General features: G+C 53.0%; 1 protein-coding gene across 1 annotated transcript in view; it reads left to right on the top strand.

Moving 5' to 3' along the window:
* The window catches only part of RGS6 (regulator of G-protein signaling 6), a 451,998-nt gene extending 430,058 nt beyond the window's left edge, over nucleotides 1-21,940 (top strand). Inside the window, exons 19-20 of the mRNA XM_012724395.1 lie at nucleotides 9,575-9,641; nucleotides 17,909-21,940. Of these exons, the coding sequence (XP_012579849.1) occupies nucleotides 9,575-9,641; nucleotides 17,909-18,075 (234 nt within the window). The 3' untranslated portion in view covers nucleotides 18,076-21,940. The remainder of the gene's footprint in view (nucleotides 1-9,574; nucleotides 9,642-17,908) is intronic.
* The last annotated feature ends 1,526 nt before the right edge of the window (nucleotides 21,941-23,466 follow it).

The raw sequence follows: 23,466 nt of genomic DNA, 5'->3' as shown, positions 1-23,466 counted from the left end.
TGTGTGTGTGTGTGTGTGTGTGTGTGTGTGTGTGTGTGTGTGTGTGTGTGTAGCGGGAGAAGGAGCCACGTTGATCTACTCAGGCTTCTTGTGCTGTTGGGGTAACACTATGTCTATGTGAGGAAGTGACCAGCGGTTGGGACAGTGGCAGCTCTCCGAGTATTTGGGGCTAGAACCCAGACCCTAGTCTCAACAGCGTGGTGTTCTAAACAAGCAACCGACATGCCTTGCAATTTGATACCCGTTTTCTGGATGCCTTGTTCATAAAGTGCTTGAGTCCCCTAAAAGAAAGCCCACGTGACTATTTCCTTCTACAAACCATGAAACTCAAAGAAAGTTTCATTCAGTTGCACCCTCATAGTGCTGGGAAAATGCTTAAAGAAAGCATCCAGACATGGGGCTAAAAATGGAAACCTGAGGGAGTGAAGCTGGGCAGCTCATGGACCAACGATGTGAGGTCGGCTGCTGTGGAGACTAACTGGTGACAAGAAATGTTGATGGGGCAGTTGGTGAGCTCAGCCAGTGGGGCCTTATCAAGATTAAATCTAAATCTATAATTTCTTCCGTGACAATGTCCTTTCTTTCCTCGGTAAAGCACGAACATTTCAGGAAAGCGTATACACCTCAAGGTGTATCACGATGTGGTAGGACCTGCTGAAGGCCACAGAGACCCCCTCTTACTTGAAGTCCCAGGCATTAGTTTAACAAGCTGCTGGGCCTGAGCCAGGGTGAGAGCAGCAAGGGCCTGTCTGTCGCCAATGCAGTCTGTGCTATGCGGCCTTCTCCTTCCAATGGAAGTTTCATCCTGAGTCACCCAGAACTTGCATTCACAAAACAAACTTCAGCAGGGTATGCTGTGCTGTAGTCTGTGGTGTGAGGAGTTGGAACGACAGTCTTCGTGAAGTCCTGCTGACGTGACAGGGAAGGTTCAGGCTGACGACCAGCCGTAAAACATGGAGTCTGTGAGATGGCGTCATTAGTGCCTATCGGACCTTTATTCAAAATAGAATACTGAACTCCTGCTGGTAAGCCAACTCCAAGCGTGCCCAGCTCACGTAGCAAAGCACAGGCAGGATTTCATCCCCTACTTTTTTCTCAGCCGACTTTGTGCAGTGTGTGCCCCATGCTACTGGGCATGGACGCCCTGCTACGATAAGCCCAAGTCTCGGGAAGAACTATAACACAGAGCAGCTTGTCAGAACCCCTCAAGGCAGGTGCCTACATGAGTGGGGCCTCTCTCTGTGGGGCGCCTTCCAGGGTGGCTGTGCAGCGTGACAGCCACAGCAGAACCTGGCTGCCCGCCGTGGCTTTCGTTGCATCATCTCCCCTCCCCCCTTCCGTCTTTGGTGGGAAGTCCCGGGCTTGGCCAGTGGGGGCAGAGAGGGCTTCTTGACTAAAGACCACTTCCTACCACCCAGTGCCGTGCCAACCAGCCTGTTCAACCCTTTGTCATCTTCCTGGTTACGTGGCTGGCTGCCAGATGAGGGAAAGGGTATTAGGCGACCAGGTCGGAAAGGCTCTTTGGCCCCTGCTCTCTTAGGCATGCTCATTCCTGTAGGGGCTACCGCAGAGGTGGGGGGACTCTGACATAGAGGATCAGGGCCACGTGGGAGGAGGGCAGGAGGCACAGGGCCTTCAGCAAAGCTCAGCAACAGCGACGAGATGTTGCTTTTTTGAGAGGTGGTTCAAGCCATCTGACGAGAGGGCCAAGCTGGGGCGGAGAAACCAGAGCAAACCCCCTGCTCCGTGTGCAGTTCCATGGAGAAAGCCACAGCGGGGTGATGCCCTTAAGTTAGGAGAAATGGCAGCCCAGTGATGCTGGCCTTCCCGGACACCTTCACTGAGAAGCCCAGTTGAACCTCAGTTGCCCATTTGAGACTGTCATCAGCTGCAGCCTTGGGCTCCAAGGAAGAGAAATGGAGTCACTGGTGCCAGAGCCAGCACCAGAGGCCACAGAGGAAGCAGGGGAGTGGACCAGGAGCCATCCATCCCCTAGGAGAGCAGCGTACTTGAGCTCCATCAAGGTGCCTCGGAGTGGAACGGCGAGGGCCGGAAGCGGGGGGATCCTTGGCCCGTGACAGGTGCCATCTCTGCCACAGGCGTTTCTCTCCTGCCTGCCAAGGAATGCAGCAGGAAAGTCAGATGGAGACCAGGAAGCTCCGGGAGCCAGCTGTCACCCCCTCCTCCTCTCCCTCTCTCCTTCCCCCTCCCTCCCTCCCCCGGCCAAAAGCCAAGGAGAAGTTAATAAGAGCTAAAAAGTCTGCTGCTCACCATCCCCCTCCAGGCAGCTCTGCAGGAAGAACCCCCCGGGCTGAGGCTCCTGGCAGAGCAGGCTGGGTGCCCTCCCTCCCCGGCAGTGTGTCACTGCACTGGCACTGGGATTGGTTCTCAAATACCTCGACTCAGCAGAGCCCCAGAGGACTTTGACCTCTGTGGAAAACATCTTTCCTGCCTCTAGCAAAGGATGACTGGCTAAAACTCTTTGTGCGGGCTTGGTTTCGACTGCAGTCATAGCGTCCCTTAGGGACCACTGGGTCACACACGAGACACCCAGCTTCTCCCATCTCAGAGCCCTGTGCGCCAGCAGTAGTGAACGCCTGTCCTGCTAGCTGGAGTGACTTCTGTGGCTGTATTTGGAGGAAAATGTTGACGATCTGCCTTTCTTTTGTGGGGAGGGCTTCTGGGGCTCCGTGAAAGTCCTCTGCAGCCCTACGTAAAGTGGCCCCTACGACCAGGCTCAGCTGTGTGGTCTCGGGTCAGTCACCAGCCCTCTCTGAGTGCTGGTTTTCCCCCAGGTGCAGTGAGTTCGGGTAGGTAACACACTGTTCCGCTGGGAGGGTTCCCTAGGTCTGCACTTTCCTCTGTGCTGAGATTTTGAGTTGTATAGTCATCTCTCAGAATTAGAGCGGTGTTGCCTTTCTGCCCAGGCAGAGGCCGGGAAACACCCCAGATGGCAGAGAGGAGAGGTCACAAGGCACAGGGGTAGCCACACACGCCTTGTCAGCCATCCGGTTCTACGGGCCCAGCCTTCTGGTTTGATGCCCAGCTGGGTGTGTGTCAGGAAAATGGAAGTCAGCTGTGTGGGGCGCTGACATCACCGTGCACGTGGGCCCTGGGAAGGAAGACATGAGCTTATGAGCTTTGGGGACCACAGCAGCATTCTGCTTTCATCTCAGCAGCGTTTTCCCGTTCCCTGGAGAACTCTGGGCCAACTTACTGTCCTCTTTTAGCACAGGCAGAAAACGTGTCCCTGTTGCCATCCTGGTTCCAGTCAGTGATAGGTTAAGTCTTTCCTCGACTCTCTCCCTCTGCCTCCATCTTGGCTCCAAGTGAAGTCTGAAAACGCCTACTTAGCATCCTAACTCTGTAGCTGGAGAATAAAGATGTGAAAGTCAATTTTTGACAAACTCTGAGATGCAAAACAACCGAATCAGCTGGTCTGGTGGCCTGCCGAGAAGAACAAGTAACAAAGTGATTCTCCCCAGTGGAGATATGAAATTCCAAAATTCTGAAGGAATTTGATTTCTGAGTCTTATTTATCAAAGAGGGTCAGAGGTGGCCATTTTTTAGAAGCCTGGTCCCAGACCCTATCACTTCTCTTGGAAGGAAGAAGGCCCAGCTGCTACAGCTGATAGCTCAACCTGTCAACAAAAGCAGCCAAGAAATCCCTCCCTGATGCATGGCCACTTAGGTAGCCCAGCGGTGACTCAGCCTCCCCACTCCTGGGGCGTGGGGGTGCTGTGGGGGGTTGCCCCCTGCCTCCCCAGGCAGCCCTCCCTCTCCCCCAACCCAGGCCCTCTCCTGCCTTTCCCAGACCCGAGAGTGCTAGGCAGTCAAGTGAAAATCAAACTCCTCTGAGGCAGAAAGGCACAGCTGTGTGTTTACAGCGGCTGATTCGGATCCAAATCGCACACCCTGCCAGTCTCCCGCAAGGCAGGCCGGGGACAAGCTCCGTGTGTGTGCCAGGCGGGAATCTATTTCGGGAGGTGACCTGCAGCCCTTTGCCATAACACAGCCTTCCTCCTACCCCCACCCCCCTCAGGAAAGACATCCTTCTAGAAGGCGCTTTCACAGTAGGAGGAGCTGCTGGGCTTGTAGAGTTTCAACCTGTTCCCTGTCACTCAGATAGTCAGACTTCTGGTGCTTGTCCCCAGGCAGACACATGGGAACCACCCCGCCACGGGCTCCCATCTGCGCGGTGAGAAGGTAGAGGGTGAAGGTGAGTGTAGGGCCTCTCCAGGAGGCGGAGGGAGGGTTAATGTGTGCAGCGCTCAGGGGCAAGATGCTTGTTTCTGCAGACGACAGACCCCACCTGTCCTGCCAGGGGGAGCAGCAGCCTCACAGAAGGGGCAGGAAGGAGAAGCCTCCGTGTGTGAGTCAGCCTTGGGACGAGCAAGAATCTAGGAAGGGGACAAAGCTGCCAATGCCAAGGTCAACTTGAGGAGACCCAGCTCTGCCTGTGTCCAAACTGAAGAGTAAAGGTCAGACGCCCCAAGATCTAAGGACCTCAAGGCTATTGGATGGCCCTGGGGCTCCCCAAAAAACGAGGATTTGGGGAATATAACTCAGGAGTCTTCTACTTTGCAAAATAGTGTATGAGTATGATGTTTGGGAAACACAGCGTTCTGGAAGGAGGGCAGGGTACAAACCCCCTCCAAGGAACCAGCTGTAGCACGCTGCTATGAGGAAGAATGCTAAATGGGACCCTGCGGGGTGCTGGGGCAGCTCAGAGCCATGGGTTTTCAGTTCAGTGACATTACCAGAAGTCCAACGAGAGAAAGACCCTGGGGTGTTTGGGTGGCCCCTCCTCCCCACTGGGGTGGGGGAGTATGGGGGGGGGAGGTGGGACAGGTTGGGAGTGTGGAGCTCAGAGCCATGGAATTTTCAGCTCAGTGATGTCACCAGAAGTCCAATGTCACCAGAAGTCCAATGAGCAAAAGACCCTGGGGTGTTTGGGTTGGCCCCCCCACTAGGGGGGGAGGTGGGACAGGTTGGAAGTGTCTAAGTACCCTGCAGCAGCAGGATCCAGCCTGAGTGTCCGTCGGTTTTAACCTGACCAACGGCCTTCATAGCACCACATGGAAACAGACCTCTTGCTATGGTATTTGACAGGAACTTCCGGCACGGTCTGTGTCATCCCGGCTTGCTGTAGAAGGGCAGCCCTCATGCCTACATCCTTGCCCCAGAAAATTCTTGTGACCTGCTCCAGTGAATTGAGCATCTGTTTCCACCCCTCGCTATTCCTCCCCTCAACCCTCTGTTTGCCCTAAATTAGCTAAAGCAAGTCTAGCCACAGTGTCTTAATGACTGGCAAGAGGGCACATGAATATCTGTGTCAAGAGGGAGGCAGTTTCTGGTTTCCTGGCCCTGTCCTCATCAGCATCCTTTTTGCCGCCAAATCCTAACCAGAGCTCCAGACCCGGCACTATCCCTCACTTGGGAGATGTTAGGCTCGTATCTCTGTGAGTCTAGAGTGGGATGATGGGTCAAAAACAATTCTATAAATTTAACCAGGTGAAACTCATATTAAAAAAGTTAGTTTCACAACAGCAGGAAGACCTTAGCTGTAAGTCCAGTGAAAGTTTCTAGGGTTCTTGTTGACTACCAGCTTAGAATAAGCAAAAGCAAAGTATTTTTATTTTTTTTTTATAAAAGCAACTTCAGGCTGTATAGAAGTGGAATTAACAGAAGTGGAATAGTGAAAATTGTTGCTCTATTCTATGCTGCATCTTGGTTCTGAACCCCCATATTTTATCAGGAACTTGAACCAACAGGAGAAAACCCAGAAGAGAGTAGCTTGTGATCTGGAAGCCACGTCAGCTGAGGCAGAAGGAGATAAAACCTCCAGCCCCTAAGGAGACTTGAGAGCCACCACGAGCTGTATCTGTGTTTGTCTTCTAGAGTGAGTGGACGTTTGTGCATTGCTCTGATAAAGCTAGAACAAATGGGTAGAAGATAGAGGGAAGGGCATTCTACTGAAGAATATTCTTAACAGAAGCCACTTCCCAGCAATGGAATATGTCACCTCAAGAGCAGGGAGCTCCCTGGGCCCCTTCAGAAGCGAATAGCCAAGGACAGTGAGAGTAGCTTTCAACATTGGACTCCATCAGTTCCTCCAACTGGAACTCTCTGGTGCATTACATATTTGTTCAATGGCTCCTACTGACTTTTATTCTGTGGCTAATCAAAAGCTATGGAAAAGGGGAATGGATCCTGGGCAGGGAGTGTGCTGAGACTGAAGAAGAAGGATCCAAAAGTCAGATTCTGCCATGAGGGAGGAAAAGCCAGATAATGACAGTGAACACAAGGGAGGCCGCCAGGGAGCAGGGTGACTGCCCTTCACACGTCATCCTTGCTTTTGTTTGCTTATTTTTTTAAGCCAATTGCTGCGGCTGTAGTTGAGCTCTGGGCAAAGGGATTCTCTCCGCTGAATGCCTAAAAGGAGGTCATCAAGCAGAGGACACAGGCACCCGCCGGCACCAGGAGGCTGGGCAAGAGGAGTGCAGGAGGGCTGAGCTTGGGGGTGGGCTGGAATGTGGCAGGGGGTGGGGGAGGTGCCCCAGTTCTGAAGCAAAGCTTAGCCTGTCATCATTCCATTCTGAAAGGGTGTTTTGTGGGAAGCAGAAAAGCTGGTAGTGTCATTTTCCCCAGTGTTTGTGGTAGGTTCCAGGAGGGCACACTGCCACCAAAGAGCTCTCGAGCTGGCCAGGTGCAGAACATGTCTGCAGAGCTTGGATGGAGAAGCTCCTCCCTGGCCTGCCTCGAGGACTCATCTTCAGCCCTAGTCAGAGGACAGGAAAGGGCCCCTGTGTCACATCCTTGCCAGCTGTCCCGAGGGCCTAGCGATTGCAATGACACGGCCGCATCACGCAGACTCCTCCAAGACGCTTTCAACTCATCATGCGATTGTGTAATTATGGTGATTACAGCTTATAGCTTTTTCCCTCTCTTCATCCTTGGCTTTCAAATTCTTTGAGGCCTCTCATTAAACATGGTGATCCCGGTAAAGTCAGCAAAGTTTTAATAAGACATTTTGAAAGATAAAGAAAATCCAGTCCAAGTTGATTGTTACTATGTTTGCTCAGTCTTTTAAAACTGTCAGGCAGAATTGGTGTCTGGATGGAAGAGACAGAGAGAGAAGGGTGTGAGAACCCAGGGGGTACCTCCTATTTTCACAGGGTTGGGGAACTGTTTTATACGGGGCTCCTGGGCCTTCTCAGTTGCACCAAGAGCCTGATGCAGCTGCACCCGGTGCCTAATGGGAGAAGACAGACAGCCAAGCAAGAGAAGAGGGCCCGGCCTTCCCATCATAGCAGATTAAGTTGGAAAAAGGAGGTGGAACAACCTAACTTTATAATCTGCATCAAAGTCAGGGGGAAATTCCCAGGGGCTCTTTGTCCTGGGGGGATGATACTGGAAGGTTCCAGGGCATCCATAATTTTAAACATGTAAAGGAGTCCACATTAGCCTGTGTGAGTGACCCTACCCCAGCAGCCAGTCATAGTTGGAAGGAGCTTTTCTTGGTAATGACAGAGCTTCTTCCCACCCACCCTTTCACATGTTAGCCCTCCATCACAGCTTCCCTGAATTGTTTCTAGATCTGTGGGACTTCATCAGAAGGATGACTAGGAAGGAATGTGGGTGGAGTGTTGGCCACAGAACCCACCACCCACATTTCAGCAGTTTCGCTCAGGTTTGGGGTCAAGGTCACCCCAGCACTACAAGGGGGTGCATTCTGCCCCAGCAGGAGTATTCTTTAAGAACCCCTTGTGTTGTCTGACCTGAACCACACAGCCTGCTCCTCAGCCTCTTGGTTGCCCACTGGCTGGGGCATGACTCAGCAGTTGCCAGGATTAAATGTTGTCAAAGCCAGCCAGTGACACGTCCCCCAACTGCACTGTCATCCCCTACTAAAGATCACCTGTTGACTTTGCCCCCTGAGAAGTGTCCCTTTACGGGCCCCCGGAATGTAGAGAAATGGGCAGCCTGGTAGAATCTGGGCAGCCTGGTAGAATCCGGGCTCTCCACCCACTGCCACTATATAGACCCAGCAAGACTCACTTGCCCCCCAGCCTGTGGCTCACCAGGAAACCCGCTCTGTGGGGTGCTGGCACTAAATGTGCGTTTCCTGGAAGCTCGGGGCTGTACCAGGGCGTGGTCAGAGCAGGCTTCGTTCTCCTCCAGGGCTGCCTCTTAGCTGGGTGACCGGTGCAGCTCCTCTTCAGCCTCAGTTTCCTCACCCGTAAAAGGGAGATGGGAGCACACGAGGAAGTGGGGGAGACCCACCATGTGCTCAGCTGCATGCTTGTACCGTCTGTGCCAACACAGCTCTTCTACTGTTCTTGCCACTATTACGAGATTACATGAAGCCCTGGCTTAGCTCTTATCACCATCTTAAATTTCCTGCAAGATTCTGCCAGGTAGGTACCTGGGTACTTGTTTAACAGTTGACGGTGTTTCTGTGGGTATCATGTATGACGTGTGCTGAGCACATGGGTGCATGACAAGGAGCCACTCGCAGAGCTCCTCAGTGGCTCCCGGTATATGGTAGCTATTTTTATTGGCTTGTTTTTTGACTCAAATCACAGAGCTGGTTTTTCTGCTTTCCCTTGAAGCAGAAGAAAGGACCGTGGGCAGCTTCTGCCCTCTGGTCAGTTTCTCAGGGGCTTTCAGTACTCGCCAGGAAACTGGAGGACTTGCAGATGGTGGTGCGGGGAGGTGGGGCAGCCTCAGGAAAGGTAGCAGACTGCCAGGAACTGGCATTTGCTGCTCGCCATCCCCCACTTGGCTGCAGGGGCCCGAGAGGCCTCCTACTCCTACACAGAGCAGGAACGCTTCTCCCTCCTAAGTGTGTGCCAGCTAGCCCTCCAGATGCATGGCCAAAGTCTCCCTCCCAAAACGCTCACCTTCCAGCTGTCTGCCTGCCTGGAGTCACCCTGAACAATGCAACCTCACCAAGGCCGGTCACTCCATCCGCCAGATACACAAAGGCGTCTATTTTTTAACCACATACGACAAAGTGGGGTTGTGGGAGGAATCAGAAGTGGCAGGCAATGCTACGAAATCCCTCGTAAACCAGACCCCTGGGGTGCACTCTCCGGGTGCTTGTAGTATTGACAGAACCTGAATAGAGAGGCCATTTCCATGGACATGAGTGGCTTTTTCCTGGGGAGAATTCAGGTTTCTTATATGTACTGAAAGGTAAATGTGTTAAGTTTGCAGTGTTTGTCAAAGTTTGGCAACTCGGGAGCCTGGGATAAAGCTCCACAGCCAATCGCAAGGCTGCGTACCCACCATGCATGAGCGGCTTACGCGGTGCCGCGGCGTGAAGAGCACGTGAGCGTAAGCACAGCTATATCCACAGGTGCATGGCCGTCTGATCCGCGCCGCCGCCTTCAGCGTATGGGACGTGCGTAACCCACGCTGCAGTCCTGCATGTGCCTCTGTGCTTGGCTTACCTACGCCCCGCAGCTGCTGCATGTCCGGGCAGGGGCTCCCCTAAAGCCACAAGTCTTCATGGTTTCAGCTGGATAAGTTATTCTTCACTTCCCTTCCTAAAAACACAATTGCCTAGTGCTGCTGGCGCAGAGTCAGAATGGCCGCTGCATTTCACCCCCGAGGTGGCTTCCTTCCAGCAGTGGGTGAGTGATCCCGGCGTCCGTCTGTGCTCTCTAACCTTCTTTGTGATCCTTCTGCACAGAAAGTGTTTAAAGAAAAAAAGTCGGGAGGAGGTGATCTGTTTGTCCGTGGCCTGGTCTCCACCCACCACTCCTGTTCTCACCCCCTCATTCATAGAGTCAGTGGCATGTATTTTTGGTATCCCCCCGCACCCATTTTTCCTGCCCATTTTTGTGCTCAGTTTTTCCTTCTAAGAGGCAAGGGACTGAGGGGTCCAGAAATGGTGGCCAGAGGCACCACAGGGATGATATCTCTAAGATATTGATCCTGTCACTCACTTCTCCAGAACCCCTAGCAGAACAGGACAGAAATGCCCACTGCATTTGAAGATGCTTTTAAATCCGACAGCGGCGACCTCTGACTTATCTCCCAGATACAGCTTCCATTACCCTTCCTCTGTGGCCCAGAGCCAAGTCCTGCAGGAAACTTGGAAATCTCACATTTCTTTCTACATAGTAGGTCACCAAGGGAGGAGAAGGTTAGGCAAGCCCCACCCTCTGTCCCAGGGGAACCAAAGGCTTGGCAGCTCCAGGAAAAGGGTCTCTAGGGAAGGAAGAACTCTCCCCCTGGCTAGGAGTTCCCTCCACACAAGTTTCGATCCAGACATCTCTTGAAAACACATATTGACCTGACCCCTGCTGCACTTTTTCAGGTTGGAAATACGTGTCTGATAAAGACCTGCCGACCTGCATTAGGGTGATAGGGAGGAGAGAGAAATGAGCCAGGCTTCTTTGCATGGCTGTCAAAATGGATCTGGACTTTCCAGAAAGAAAGGTGGCTGGGGGGGGGGGGGTTGCTACCAGATGTCTTCTGCATTTTCACCCTGAGGTGGCTTCTGCCCGCAGTCAGGATTTGGTCCCCTGTGCCCTCTGGACTCTGCCTGGGCAGCTGGCTTACCCAAGGGCATGTTCTGGGCATACCTGTTTGCAGATGATAAGTGCCCTCAGGACGGGAGGGTGGAGAGGAAGTCCTCGTGGGTCCTTTGGAGAATCGCACACTACCAAGCAGTGAGTCCTCCACTAAACTCCAGTGGCACTCTCCCCCGTAGGCAGCGTCAAGGGTCACTTGAACTTCCTTGTTGGGAAAAGGGTAGCCTCAAGTTGTTGCCAGTAGCAACACAGCCAAGTCCCTGCTTCCTTGAATCTTTTGCCCTTTGCCTAATTTGAAGGGGACCATGGCCAAGAAGCCAGAGTACACAGGGGGAGGAGAAAGGAAAAGAGAGGAGGCAGGCATCGCCAGGTCTTGTGGAAGGCATTCTCCCGAGGGCCTTTAGAGCCGAGTGCCCGCCTGCGGCCATCCTGTGTCCACTGACAACTTCCTGCAAGCTGAGCGTAGAAAGAGCCCGGGGTGGTCGCTCAGAATCAGAGGGAGGAGAGAAAAGAGATCCGGCTGTGAAAAGGGGGCATTTCCCCTGCATGAGGAAAAAGAATGCAAGTAAAGTGAAATTGCACAACTTGGAACGGAGGCTGGGGCGCCTGGGCATCCTGCCACCAGCACAGGGCACAGCTGCCGAGCCCTTGTCACTCCCGGCATGCCTGCCAGCTTTCAGATTTGTCCCCACACATTGCCTGGGGGAACCAGGGAGGAAGGTCTTCTACCACCCACCAAAACGAACAGGCAGAGGTTGATTCTTGCACAGAGGCGCGAGAAATACACCCCACAAGGGCTTCCCAGCCTGTTTGGCACCCAAACTCACACACTTGTTTCTAATTGCAGTTGGTTCTAGTTGAAGTAAGGCAGTTCTGCCAGCTCCTTCTTAGGAAGGTAAACATCACACCTGCTTCTCTCCTCCCTGAGATGGTTGCTATGGAGATCCCAGAGGCGTCAGCCCCAATAACAGGAGACCGCAAACAGAATTGGTGGCTTCACCTGCCTGCCCAGCAGCTGCTTGAAATCCACATGCACCAATCAGTGGTGACCTGCTCCCCATTTGCCACAGTAGGTAGAGGTTCACCTGGCCAGGTTTGCCAGTCAGAAAGTGGCACCACCCACTCTCAGCCACCCCAGATGTGATGGAGGAGAGGCGATGAAGGCAGAATAGAAATGCCTGAGCTGGTCTCAAGTGTCCCCCAGAACCAGGCTGAGAAAGCTTACTGGTGGTGCCACCGAGTGAGGTCTCCTTGTGCAGACACGGGGGGCATGGAGGAGCCCTTCTTCCCCAGGCGTTCGCTCCTGCCTCCTTCCTCGAGCGTGATGGCCACATACAAAGCAGAAAGTGCCGTGGCCCACTGAGTGCACCCAGGCAAGTTCTTGGCCTTGATTTGAGCCTGGTCCGCCACCTGTCCCATGGGGGTCAAGTCATTTTTAACTGGCAGGAATGGCGAGGACATGAGTGGCAGAGCTGGGAAAGCCTAGTGTGCTGCGGGATTTGCTGTAGCCTTCAGGTGGCCATGGGGAAGGGCCCCGGCTCCACCACGCTCCCATGGCCACCTTCCCTGCCCCACCACCAGCAAGGTCTGGAGACCCTTGGCAGGGGACGCACCTGAGCTGTTGAATTCACCCGAGTTAGCAGGAATAAGAAATTAAAAGAAAATCCTCGGGAGATCAGGAGGTCACCCGCATTTGCGGTAGGAGGGCTGGTAACTTGCCCTTTCTAAATTTTCTATTTAGAAAAAAAGAAACAGCACTGGTCATTTGCAGCACTGGCTAGAGCGAGGTGTCTGAACTTGGCGATGGTGCCAGTGACATTTTGGGGGAGTTGCTTTCAGGAGATGAGGCTGCTGCTTGTACCCCCCCAAAACCTGGTCACTTCCACTACTGTCCAGAAGGCTCTGGGCTTCTTCAAAAGAATCTGTTTTCCTATCATATTTCTTCCTTTATAAACAGTGCATTTGAATGTATATTAGTTCTTCAGCCAATGATTTTTTTTAATGAATTTGATTTTTGTATTGGGGTGTTGTTTTATGTTTGTGCTAGGTCTTATTTTAAAAGTTGGATAAAGAGAATATTTTAAAACTAAATAAATGTCCCATAGCACCTGAAAGAGATCAGAAAGCTTGGCCAGGACCCAAGAGAAACGCACACCCCAGGAATGCCCCGTGCCCAGGGCTGCTGCCCTGCAACTGGACCCAGCATGTGTCCGTTCCTCCTCCCAGAGCCCAGCGACCTGCCCCTCTAGCAGCCGGTCACCTTCAGCTACCCCATAACCTGACTTTTCCACTTCTCTGCCCTGCCTTGCTTCACAAAGTTGAACAGAAGCAATGAGAGAGGGTGAGTTGAAAACTTTTTGAAACTATTCTATATGAAGCATGGATTTTCCTACCATCCTGCCAGAGTGCCTCAGACCTCTAAACTATCCCAAATAAGTGGCAGTCTGCCCCCCAAGAAAAGGGGATGGCCTTCAGAAAGGAGAGAGGCCACTGAGTTGCTTAGGCTCCCTTTTAAAATCACTCCTTTTGCTTGGAGAAGGGGTACCGGGAACTCCAGTCTCCAAAGAAGTCGCCTGGGGAAGTCGGGCAGCAAATTGATTCAGCATGCTCAAGCCAGGACCTCACCTCTCCACCGAGTTCCTAACCCTCCCAGCAAGTCCCCAAAGCCTGTGATTCCACACACAGTCATCATTTGGAAACTTGAGAATCATCTATTCAGGGTGATCCCCTTGAGAGCACAGTTCATCCCTGGCACCTCTTACTTTGCACCTGCTGGGTCACTCAGTGGGCCCTGTTCAGCCAAACACCATTTTTCATTTTCAAGGCTGGAAAATGCCTGTGTTACAACCAGGCAATCTGTCTGGGTCAATGGAGATGAGAAATAGTGTTTCCAGATTAGCTCTATTGCAAGTTCTAGCTCTCCCAGCAGAGGAACCTGGCTTCCTCTTATACTGATGGCAGGAAGCTTTGAAGTTAGCCTAAAAGCAACAAAATCCCAGCAACTGTAAAAGAGCAAGGAGTGGGAAATTTCAAAGCAGAAATAGGATAGCTGAGATATTTTTTCTAATCTTTTTCCTCCCTTTTGCAGTTTAATTACATATGGCAAAATGAACAGATCTGAATTGTGTGGTTCAGGGTATTTGACAGAGGCATGTACCTCTGTAACCTATACTCATCATCCAAAAAATTTCCTGATGACCCTTTCTAATCTCATCCTTGCCCTGTGGGCAACCACCATCAATTTGTAGCCCTAGAAGTAGCCTGGATTTTGACCTACTGGACCTGAGATCTGAAAATTTGGTCCTAGACCATCTGGGCAAGTCAGCAAGAGAATCTCACCAGCAGCTCAGCGACCTTGCCGCCTATGCCTTGCAAAGGGTCCTTCTGAGCCCTTGGGGTGCGGGTGGCCCCTTGTTGCCCTGATACGCCCATTAGCCCCAGGGCGACTCTCTGAGCCGCAGCCTTCTCCCAGCCAATGAGTCTAGCATCAGCCTCCCAGGTAAGTAAGTGGCGTGAGCTCTTGGCAACCCGACCGTGCATGAAAGCCTTTGTTGATTAATATCTGGAAGCGCAGTGCACAGAGCCACAGCATGTCAAGCAGCATGTTGATTCTTCTTAAAGCGCCACACAAAAGGGAGCTGTTCCTTTTGTGTCTTTCCTTTTAGAAACAAAGGAGTTCATGACCACCTTCTTCCAGGTTTCTAGCTATCAAGATGGCCACAGTTGAAATGACTAGTCAGGGTGGAGGGCGGAAATTGGATGTGTGGGTGTCGTGAGCTCAGCCCCTGAGCTTGGGGTCCATGAAATGGAAGGATCCCAAATGCTGTTGGATTAAACTTTGCCAGATATTTCAAAGGTGAAAAAGTACATTGTCTGAATACAAAGCTTTCGTATCTTTGGAACGTACCTTCTGCAGCTCAGCTCTTAATCACTGTATATTTTTTTCACTCGGACAAAGGCTGCCTGCTAATAGCCTTTTCAACCACCTTCGGCTGCTTCGCTCAGCTGTGCCAAAGCCTCAGGCTGAGCTTGGCTGCAGTTCCCTGGCACCACGACCTGTTCCCAACTGACCGGCACTGAGGAACATCGCACACTCACAGTCTGAAAAAAACTGCTTCCCCTGTAACTATGCAACATGCCAGGCAGAGACAATTACCACTCCCCCATTCCTTCAGAATCTTCCAACTGGAGGCTGGGATGGAGTGGTGTGGAGTGCAGAGACAGAGGAGAGACCCAGGATGGGGGCAGGAGTTCTCTAGGTAGCTCAGGAACACCCGGCAGCCCCCAGCAGTCTAGTCTCGGGACAGCTCATCGCTGACTGAACACAGGTAGCCTCCGCTGTCAGATTTCACTTTGATCCCTGAAAACTACCAGAGCCTCAGCTCTTCAGAGGGTGTCAGCTGCTGAGCCAGTGTGATTGCAGGATGTCTTCCCCAAAGCCGGAGGCCAGACATCTAGCCATGCCTGCATCCTGCATGAATAACTGCTTCCACCCTCACCCGGGAGGGAGGCCACTGTGTAGCGGACAGATTGCAAGTTGGGCTGAGCCACCTCCCGAGCCAACCTGAACCCACATCACCTCCTGGAGCAGCAGGACTGGCATTTGGTAAATGCCGTGAGTGCAGGAAGGGGGAGAGAGAGACAAAAATGCGAAGGAGCACCGCCTGGAACAATGTCAGGGCGTCTTCTCTGTGGGCTGCACCCACCACCCCCAAGTTGTGAGAAGTGGAAACAGCTGGAGGAAGGGAAGGGGCAGGTATTTGGCTGGTCACAGGTCCTGGAGTCAGAGCTGTGAAGCTGAGCTCCAGGATTTAGCCAGGAAGGGATTAATTAGCACCCTCTGAGTCCAGCCTAGCCCATTCTAGAGACCCTGGAGGGGGTGGAGGGCCTGTGGCCTCAAGGCCAAATTCCCCCAAGGCAAATAGACAGACATACAGTCCTCCAGAAATAGACACTCCAACCTCCCTCAACCCATGGCCCCCTCTCCAGCCAAAATGACCTCACTAATGAGAGTGAAGCTGTAATGAGGGCTTGGATGCCCGGTAAACCTCGCCTTCTTTGTCTCTGGGCTTTTAACATCCCCACTGACAACGGATTGTTACTCGGAAGCACTGGTGATTTCTTTTTTCACATCGCTAACTAAATCAGAGCCCCGGATGCCATGTATGGCAAACCTGGAATTCATCTATTTGGGTGCATGATATGTGATTTCTGGCCTTGGTGGTGCAGAGATGGAAGGAGGGAAAGGAGTCCGTATTTGCATGCAGCAGTAAGTGGCACCCAAGTGCAAAGCATGTTCTCAAGCAGGGGTGGACATGTGGATGAAGGACAGGGAGGGGTATTCAAGCTCTCCAACTAGGAGGTCCCTGGGTGCATTCAGCCCACTGTTCCCCAGAGGCCTTACACACCACCCCAAGACAGCCAGCCTGCAGGCCTGCACCCGAAGGTGCAGTTCCCAAGTGAACCAGCCAGATGGTACATGCAGAGGGCGCCATGTATCAAGGGCAGTCCGGGAGAGTGATGGCCATGAGTGTGCCTGCGGTTCCAAGGCGGGCGCGTCCTTGAAGGTCAGCATCGCCGAGCCCCAGCAACGGTCATGTCTAAGCTGCTCTACACGCAGCCATAGCCATCCTGGTTTTAGTGATTGCAAAGACTGGTATTGCATCTCAGATTTTCAAAAAAATAAGAAAAAAAAATCTGATTACAAAATCCTGAGCCTTGTAGAGAGGTGTCCTGCTGCAGGCTAAGTTTAGTAATTGAAGATTCAGAAAAGGCTGCTGGTGGGGAGATTTTGTGTGCACATGTGTATGTTTTGTAAGACAGGTAAAGAAAAAAAAAGATATTTTGTCTCACTAGTAAAAACTGGGAATGAAAGAAAGGAGGAGGGGAAAGAACAAGGAGAGGTAGATGCAGACTTTCCAAGAGCTCCTGAGGGCAATTCCATTTCTGGACATGCTCCCATCATGCCATTGGAATTTAAAGTCAAGCTGGTCATGTCCCTCCACGGAGCGCTAAGCCAGATGACACATTGTCCTGCATCCAGCAAGCTCACAGCCTTGTTGTTTGTGTATTAGTTATACCCATTATCCATCAATTCATCAATCAGCAGGTTTACTACATACTTCACAGGCTTACAAACGGGATCAATTTTTTTTTAATTACATCCAGCTCACAGGCAGCCAAGTCCGGTAAACATGATGAGCCCTCATACCCCACTTGAAAATGAGCATGAGCAATTGCTGGCCCTGGCAGTCCCACGCCACCCAGGCCGCCCGTGCAGAGCCCAAATAACGTGGTGCCCTTTGCAGATGGCGATGGTGTCGCTGACCCGCTGTCAATATCAGGATGGGTTTTGAGTGTTTCCTCAGACACGCTGATCAATCTACTTGGGTCCAGCCACACTCCCCTGGACCCCTTTCCAATGCTATGGATTTCTGAAATGGGTGAACAGGGAGTGGGCACTAATTATGTGAAGGGAAATAAGCCTGCTCAGCTTCTTCATCCCTTCCTGGGCACCCAGGAGCATATCAGAGCTCCTCAGCCAGCTCTTCCTGGGTGTGGGGGCAGCTGGTCTCTCTCAGGACCTCTGTGCCTCTTGCACCAGGCCTCATGGTCTGGTACAATATTCTTAGTTTTTGGAAAGAACTTCTACAGAGGTTGGGTGTGAATGGTGTATAGGTTTCCCGATACACAGTCTTAGCCCCAAGGTACGGTGGATGGGAGCCAAGAATCCAGGAGGTGGCTGGCACGCACTACCTGGATCCTGTGGTGACCTCTGGTCACTAGCCCAGGCTCTAGGCCATGTCACCTGCCCCTGTGCTGTTACTGTCCAGACCAGACATCAAGAGCATCAGGGCCTGTGAGTCTGTCCCAAGGAGAACTTGGTCCTGCATTTCAGACAGGACGCCTGGGTCTTTAACATTCCTAAGCCTAGTTAGTACCTGCTTTTCCAGTCACCCACATCTTGAGCCATCATCTATTTGAGTCGATCTACCCTCCTGATCCTAGCATTCCACAAACCACATTCTTCTTCTCGCTTGACTCAAGTTCAGGGCAACCCACAAACACTGAGAGACACTCTAGCCAAGCATTTCAATGTCTGGTTTGGAGTAAGTAAAGTTCCCTCACCCCAAGAGGAGTCCCAGCCACAAACCCTGGCTCCCGACCAGCCCCAGAGTCCTGGATCACTCTGACACTCTGCAGTTAAGGTTCCCAAACCCAGCGGTCACGTGGGCCATTTAGTTAGGTCGTTTGGCCTTTGTGGCTGATACAATAATTAATTCACTTATCTGCTCTCTGTCTCTGTCCCTGTGTGTGCGTGTGTGCACCTGTGTGTGCCTCTCTGTCACCTGTCTCTGCAGGGAAAGTCGCTGGCGGGCAGGCGCCTCACCGGCCTGATGCAGTCCTCCTGACGGTCCCCAGCCCAGGGCCTGGCCCCGAGGACCTTACGGGCAGGCGGCGGCGCTCCACCTCTGCAGACAGACTTTCCCTACGGGGAGATTTGGTCACTGTGAAAGAAAAAGAGTGAGGGTGACGAAGGTCATTGGCGGGGAGACACAGTGGGCAATCAGAACGGGGACACCAGAGGGTGTCCACAAGGCCTGGGGTCGGGCCCCCCGAGGCCCCCCCGTTTACAGCCCACTCTTCCTGTACAGTTGTGCTCCGACACCCTGGTCTCTGAGACACCTTGTCCCTAACTCAGTCAGAGGAGGGCACCTCGGAGCCCCTGTTGTGACAATCACTGGAGCGTCTACTCTTATTGTCATCACTCCTCCCCCTTCTGGGGGATCATGCCTTCCAGCAAACTCAAGCCGGACCAAATTGGCCCTGAGCACACCCAGTATTAAGCCCCTCCCCACGGCCTCCCTGGTGCACCCCCCTGAGTTGCAGCCACTGTGTCCTGAGCGCCTCCTGCCTCCTCCCCTCTCTGTGGACGCCCCTTGTAAGGCTGGTGTCAAGCTTCACCCTCCTGTCCCGTCCCGTCGTTGGCCCTGAGCGTCCTTGTGGATGGCTGCCTCTCGCATCTTTCCACCCTCCTTTGAGACCAGCTCTCGAAGAGGTCTCAGCGGGCATGGTGGCTGCTGCCCTCTGGTCCTGTCAAATCTCTTAAGGGTCCAACACTAGATGACACTCACCCCATGGATGAAAGAGCTTGCTGTCCCACAGCCGTGGGCGTGCTGATGACCAACTTTTAAACATCTTATTATTTTGCAAATTACCCTGTTTGTGTCCCTTGCTCCTTGGTTTGTTCCCTCATGTTTTACTCAAAATAAACATGGCCATGAACTTGGGGGCCATTCCACTCCACAGCCCAGGTTGGAAGCTGGGCGGGTTCCCGGCCAGGGGAGGCTGGGCGGGGCGGCTGGCAGCCCCAGCTCTCACTCAGCATCCCGGTGCGAGGCCTGTCTGAAACAGAATCTGCCATGGAGAGGCCAGGCCGGGACCAAACGGGTCATCCCAGCCCACGGGGCCGGGCATCGAGGGGGAAAGCTGACTCTGAAAACAATCTTACAAAAGACCCATTTGTATTCCCTTCGTGTGTGTGTCAAATGGCTCTCCGCCAACCCAGCTGTGAGGTAACATATGTAAAGCACCGAACCAGGTGCTTGACGCACAGTAGGTGCTTAGCAAATGGTAGCTATTACTCTCCTCATGGTCACTGTCCTCCTTGTGACTTCCAGGAGGCTTCGGACAGCCCGGTATTAAGTGACATGTTTTTGAATCCAGACACTCACTCCCCCACCTGCTGTGACTCCTCCTTGGACCTATTTTTGGCCATAGGTGGAAACTCTCCCTCAGGAGCACATACACAGAGAAGCCCAGATGGGATCACTGGCCTGTCTTTACTCATGTAGGCAAATTCCCCAGCTGGTGATCAAAGGCGCATAAGCTTGTTTGCAGACCCCACCTCCTGGGGGGTCCCCTGAGATGGTCTTTCCATCCCCCACCTGCACTCCCGGGCACCCATCTGTTTCTGGAGGGGCCTGTCCCCATGGCACCAGCCTTCCCTGACTCCCAGGGGAGCCACCATGGGCGTTACCAGGCCCGATTAGCGTCGCCCCTCGTGGCCCCTTGCCCGCCACCCTCAGCTTCCCCCATGGGCAGGAGCTGCCCTCTCAGTGAGGTGCAGAGGACATTAGAGAGATGACATATGTTGAGTCCTCAGAGGACTCCAAAAGTGGCAATACAGACCCAGATTCTTCTCGGAGCCTCCCACACCCTCGAGCCACACGACCTCACACAGCCTGGCGCTTGGCAGACGCCCGGGAACTAGACGATGACTCACCGAGAGAAAGGAAGCCCAGGCCTGCGTTACAGGGCCTGCTGGCTCGTCCTCCTTGTCCTACCCTTTGTTGTTGCTGTTGTTGTTTTCAGTCCTCTTGCACTTTACTCAGACCTCCAGTCTCAGAACCAAGTTGAAGTCCAAATTCTTTGCCCATAGGAAGCTCGGTCCTGCCTCAGCCCCCCAGGTTATGCTGGCACAGAGGCACAGGGTACATGGGCAAAGGGTTTTTCAGGCCAGCAAGCACGTAGGTGCCCTCACTGCACAGGGCCAGTGGCTGCTTCCTGCCCTTCCCAACCCTTTCAGGGGCTGCAGGCAGAGCGGGGGCGGCTCCTCTACCCACTGAATAATGCTGACCTGAAACCTGGCCTCATCCTGGGGCCCCCCAGGGGGCCAGCCAGAGCCAGGTGGACTGTGGCCATGAGATGGAGCAGGTTGGAGGCTTCCAGACACCTCTGGGCATATCAGAAGGGGAGTCAGGCCAACAAGCTCAATAGAGGTAAGGGCATTTCAGATGCTTTCAAACCCAGAGCAATATACCCCCACCCCACCTCCCAAGGAGACAAGCTCAGTACTGTGACCACCGCCGTGTGCTCCTCAGTAGATTTTACCAAGCTGTGGGGGTGTCACAGGGTTGCTCTGCCCAAGTTGGCCAGTCCAGTGTCAGTCTACTAAGCAGACCTTAGCCTGCAGCATGCTTAGAAAACCTGGTCTTATCTGGCCCCCATTGGCCTGGTCCATAGAGCCAAAGGATAAGACCAGTTTACATGTGTAAAGGCAGTTCTGCAGCAAGACAGATGAAGTGTTTCTGCCCTGACTGGGCCTGATCCCTGGAATTCTTCTGATGCAGACTTATAAGAAGAAGTCGTGTTGGCCAAAGAATCAGGGCAGCCTTGGAAATGACCACCTACCCATCAGATCAGACACACAGGTCCCAGACAATGAGCATCTGACTAAAATAGCCTTTGCCTACATGGGAAAAGTAACACTTGAAAGTTGGCCCCTGCAAATGTCCAGCAGCAGCCACAGGCCTGACTAAAACAGCAGGAATTTGGGGCTGCAAAAAAGGCTCCTGTCCTTCCAGAAAGTAAGGTTGTGTTCTGCTAAGAAGGTGCCCAGCAGGGCCCCAGACCCCAATGCAACCAGATGGGCTGTTCTCCTTTCCGGCCCCAACATAGAACAGCCCAGGGCCAGACCAGCCCCCTGAGGAATCACTCAAAACTTGGAGATGCTTCTAGAACCAGTGAACATAGGGGACAAGTCCCAGTGGCTTTTCCACTGGCAGGATTGCTGGTGTGTTCAAACTACCTCACCAAAGGACATGAAGCAGGAGCTTGTCACCTGTCTGACCCTGGGCTGCTTGTGGAAAGTTGACGTTTTCCTAAAATACACCCTCTTCCCATTCAGCTCCCTATTCAGGGACTGCGAAAATCACGATTAGGAAGCTCTCCCAGAAGCTAGACTGAATTGGAGGTCGATCTTTGGGCCTTATAGAATGTATTGGAGGAAGGTGTTCCAGCAAGGTCCAGGAGCTGGAAAACCTGGTTGGGGTGGGCTGGTGGGCTGGGGGAGAGGGCAGTGTGCTCCCAGCCCCCAGAGGGGCTGGCTAAGCTGAGTATGTAGCAAGGACCATGTGTGGCCTGGTTGAATAGTGGCCAAATGAATCCCTGATAACTCACCACAGGACCCTCTGAAGAGAGGTCTGTGCTTGCGTAACCACGGCAACGGCAGACGCCAGCAGCCTACTCATTAGTACCACCCAGTGATAAGGCATCCCCTGGGTACAACCCTGGGCCATAACGTAGCAAAGTAGCAAATGTAGCAATAAGGGTCCAGGGCTGTAAAGGGACAGGGTCGAAATGGCCCCCGCCTCAGCCCTGGCCCCAGCCCCAACAAGGGCCCCAGCCAACTGTCTGCTGTCCGGGGGTGGAGGCTGTGCTCCAGTCGAGGGCTCCTGTTCTATTCTATGCCCACTCACTGCATGGTCACCGACACGTCAGAATGGCCTTCTCATAGTGCATGTGGTTCTTATTAGTTTATTTTTCTGGAATTTGGGGATTGAACCCCAGAACCAAACATGCTGACAATAAATGACTTGAACCCACTATAATCCAACAAATGCTGTGTGACTCCTTGGCTTGGGGGTTTGATGGGCAGAATTTTCCACTAAGAAAAATATCTAACATCACATCGCACTCCCCAGTGCTACTAACACACACACACACACACACACAACTGTTTCGTCCTCCATCCCATCCACCCTGGTAGGATGGGACAGTGGTGTCACCAGAGATTGAAGTCCCTGACTACCTGGGTCTCCTAGCTGAGTGGTCTTTATGCCCCTTTTTCTGTGCTCAGCCACAAGGTCCTGCAGCCTGACCAGCATCAGCAGTGGCCGACATCACTCTGATGCCCCTGAATCAAGTCCCAAGGTTGAGCTCTGCTGCGTACAGACAGCTCCTTACAGGGAGCCGTGGCTCCCTGAGAGAAGACAATCTCATCTCCCACTAACACCAATGCACACACCGCTGCTAGCCTGGAAGTCAGGCTGAGGAGAGGAGGAAGAGAACACGGGGGAAGGAACTGCACGACTGTCATGCCTTTACCAGCAACAGAGCTGACACCTCACAGCTTGCTTCGGTGCAGAAACATTCTCCCCAAAGCAGAAATTACCTCAGAGGCATGGAAGGGGTCCTCAGTCACAGATGCCTGGGAAACAACTTGTCTCCCAGCCCCTTGTACACCCCCCAGAGTAGGACGTCGGGTCCTGAGAGGTCAAGATCAAGGTCACACCTGCCACGATGCCCCAGGCGTCATGTCCACAGCGTTTCCCGCTGTCCAGTCTCGGCCCACCATGAAAGAGCCACACTTCCCTGTCCTCTTTGATCATGGCCACCACCTCCAGGTCCCCTGGGAGCCTCCTACCTGCTGAGCCATCTGGCTCATTTCCAGGATCTTTGTTTAGCAAGCTGTCACGGTGACGCACGTCACTGCTGACCACGGAGAACAGGACTGTGGCAGGGCCAGCAGGAGGTGGGGACGTGGAACTGCTGGCTCTAATGCCAAGTTCCACGCTCACCCGGGAATGTCTGACACCCTTCTGACTGTGCCCTCTCCACGCTCTTTAGGACACTTCTAACATAAAGGGCGTGAAGTGGCCCTCCCTGGTGGCACAACAGGTTAGGATGCTGCACTGCAAGTTGGTCACAGCTGCCTCAGTGTGTTCGATCCCCGCCCCAGAGGTGACCCACATGGTGCAGCAGACATCTCCTGATCTGCCCACTGCTCCCCTCAGCAGTGTACTTCACCAGTTGGCCTGTTCTGCTCCCCACTTTGTTGCTGGTGAAGCCTCTCACCGCCCCTGCACCTCTGACCTGTACCCAGTTCTGTATGCACAAATAAATAAATCTTTTAAAAAAAATAATCCTATCGCCCCACCCAAAGTTCCCTCCTACCCCTCATGATTGACCCCCTCTCCTCACTGCCCTGTTCCTGGCAGCGGTTGGCATGTGTTTTGACCTTGCAGTTGTGTCTTTTTCAGAACATGACCCGAGGGAATCACAAGCACATGACCTTTTGAGTCTGGCTTCTCTCCCCAGCCCAACACACACTGCTGCCTATGTGCGTAGCTTGTTC

Source organism: Condylura cristata, unplaced genomic scaffold (assembly GCF_000260355.1).
Source record: "Condylura cristata isolate star-nosed mole 26May11 unplaced genomic scaffold, ConCri1.0 scaffold00013, whole genome shotgun sequence".
In the NCBI taxonomy this organism is placed as follows: Eukaryota; Metazoa; Chordata; class Mammalia; order Eulipotyphla; family Talpidae; genus Condylura; species Condylura cristata.
This window is presented reverse-complemented; position numbering and strand designations above follow the sequence as displayed.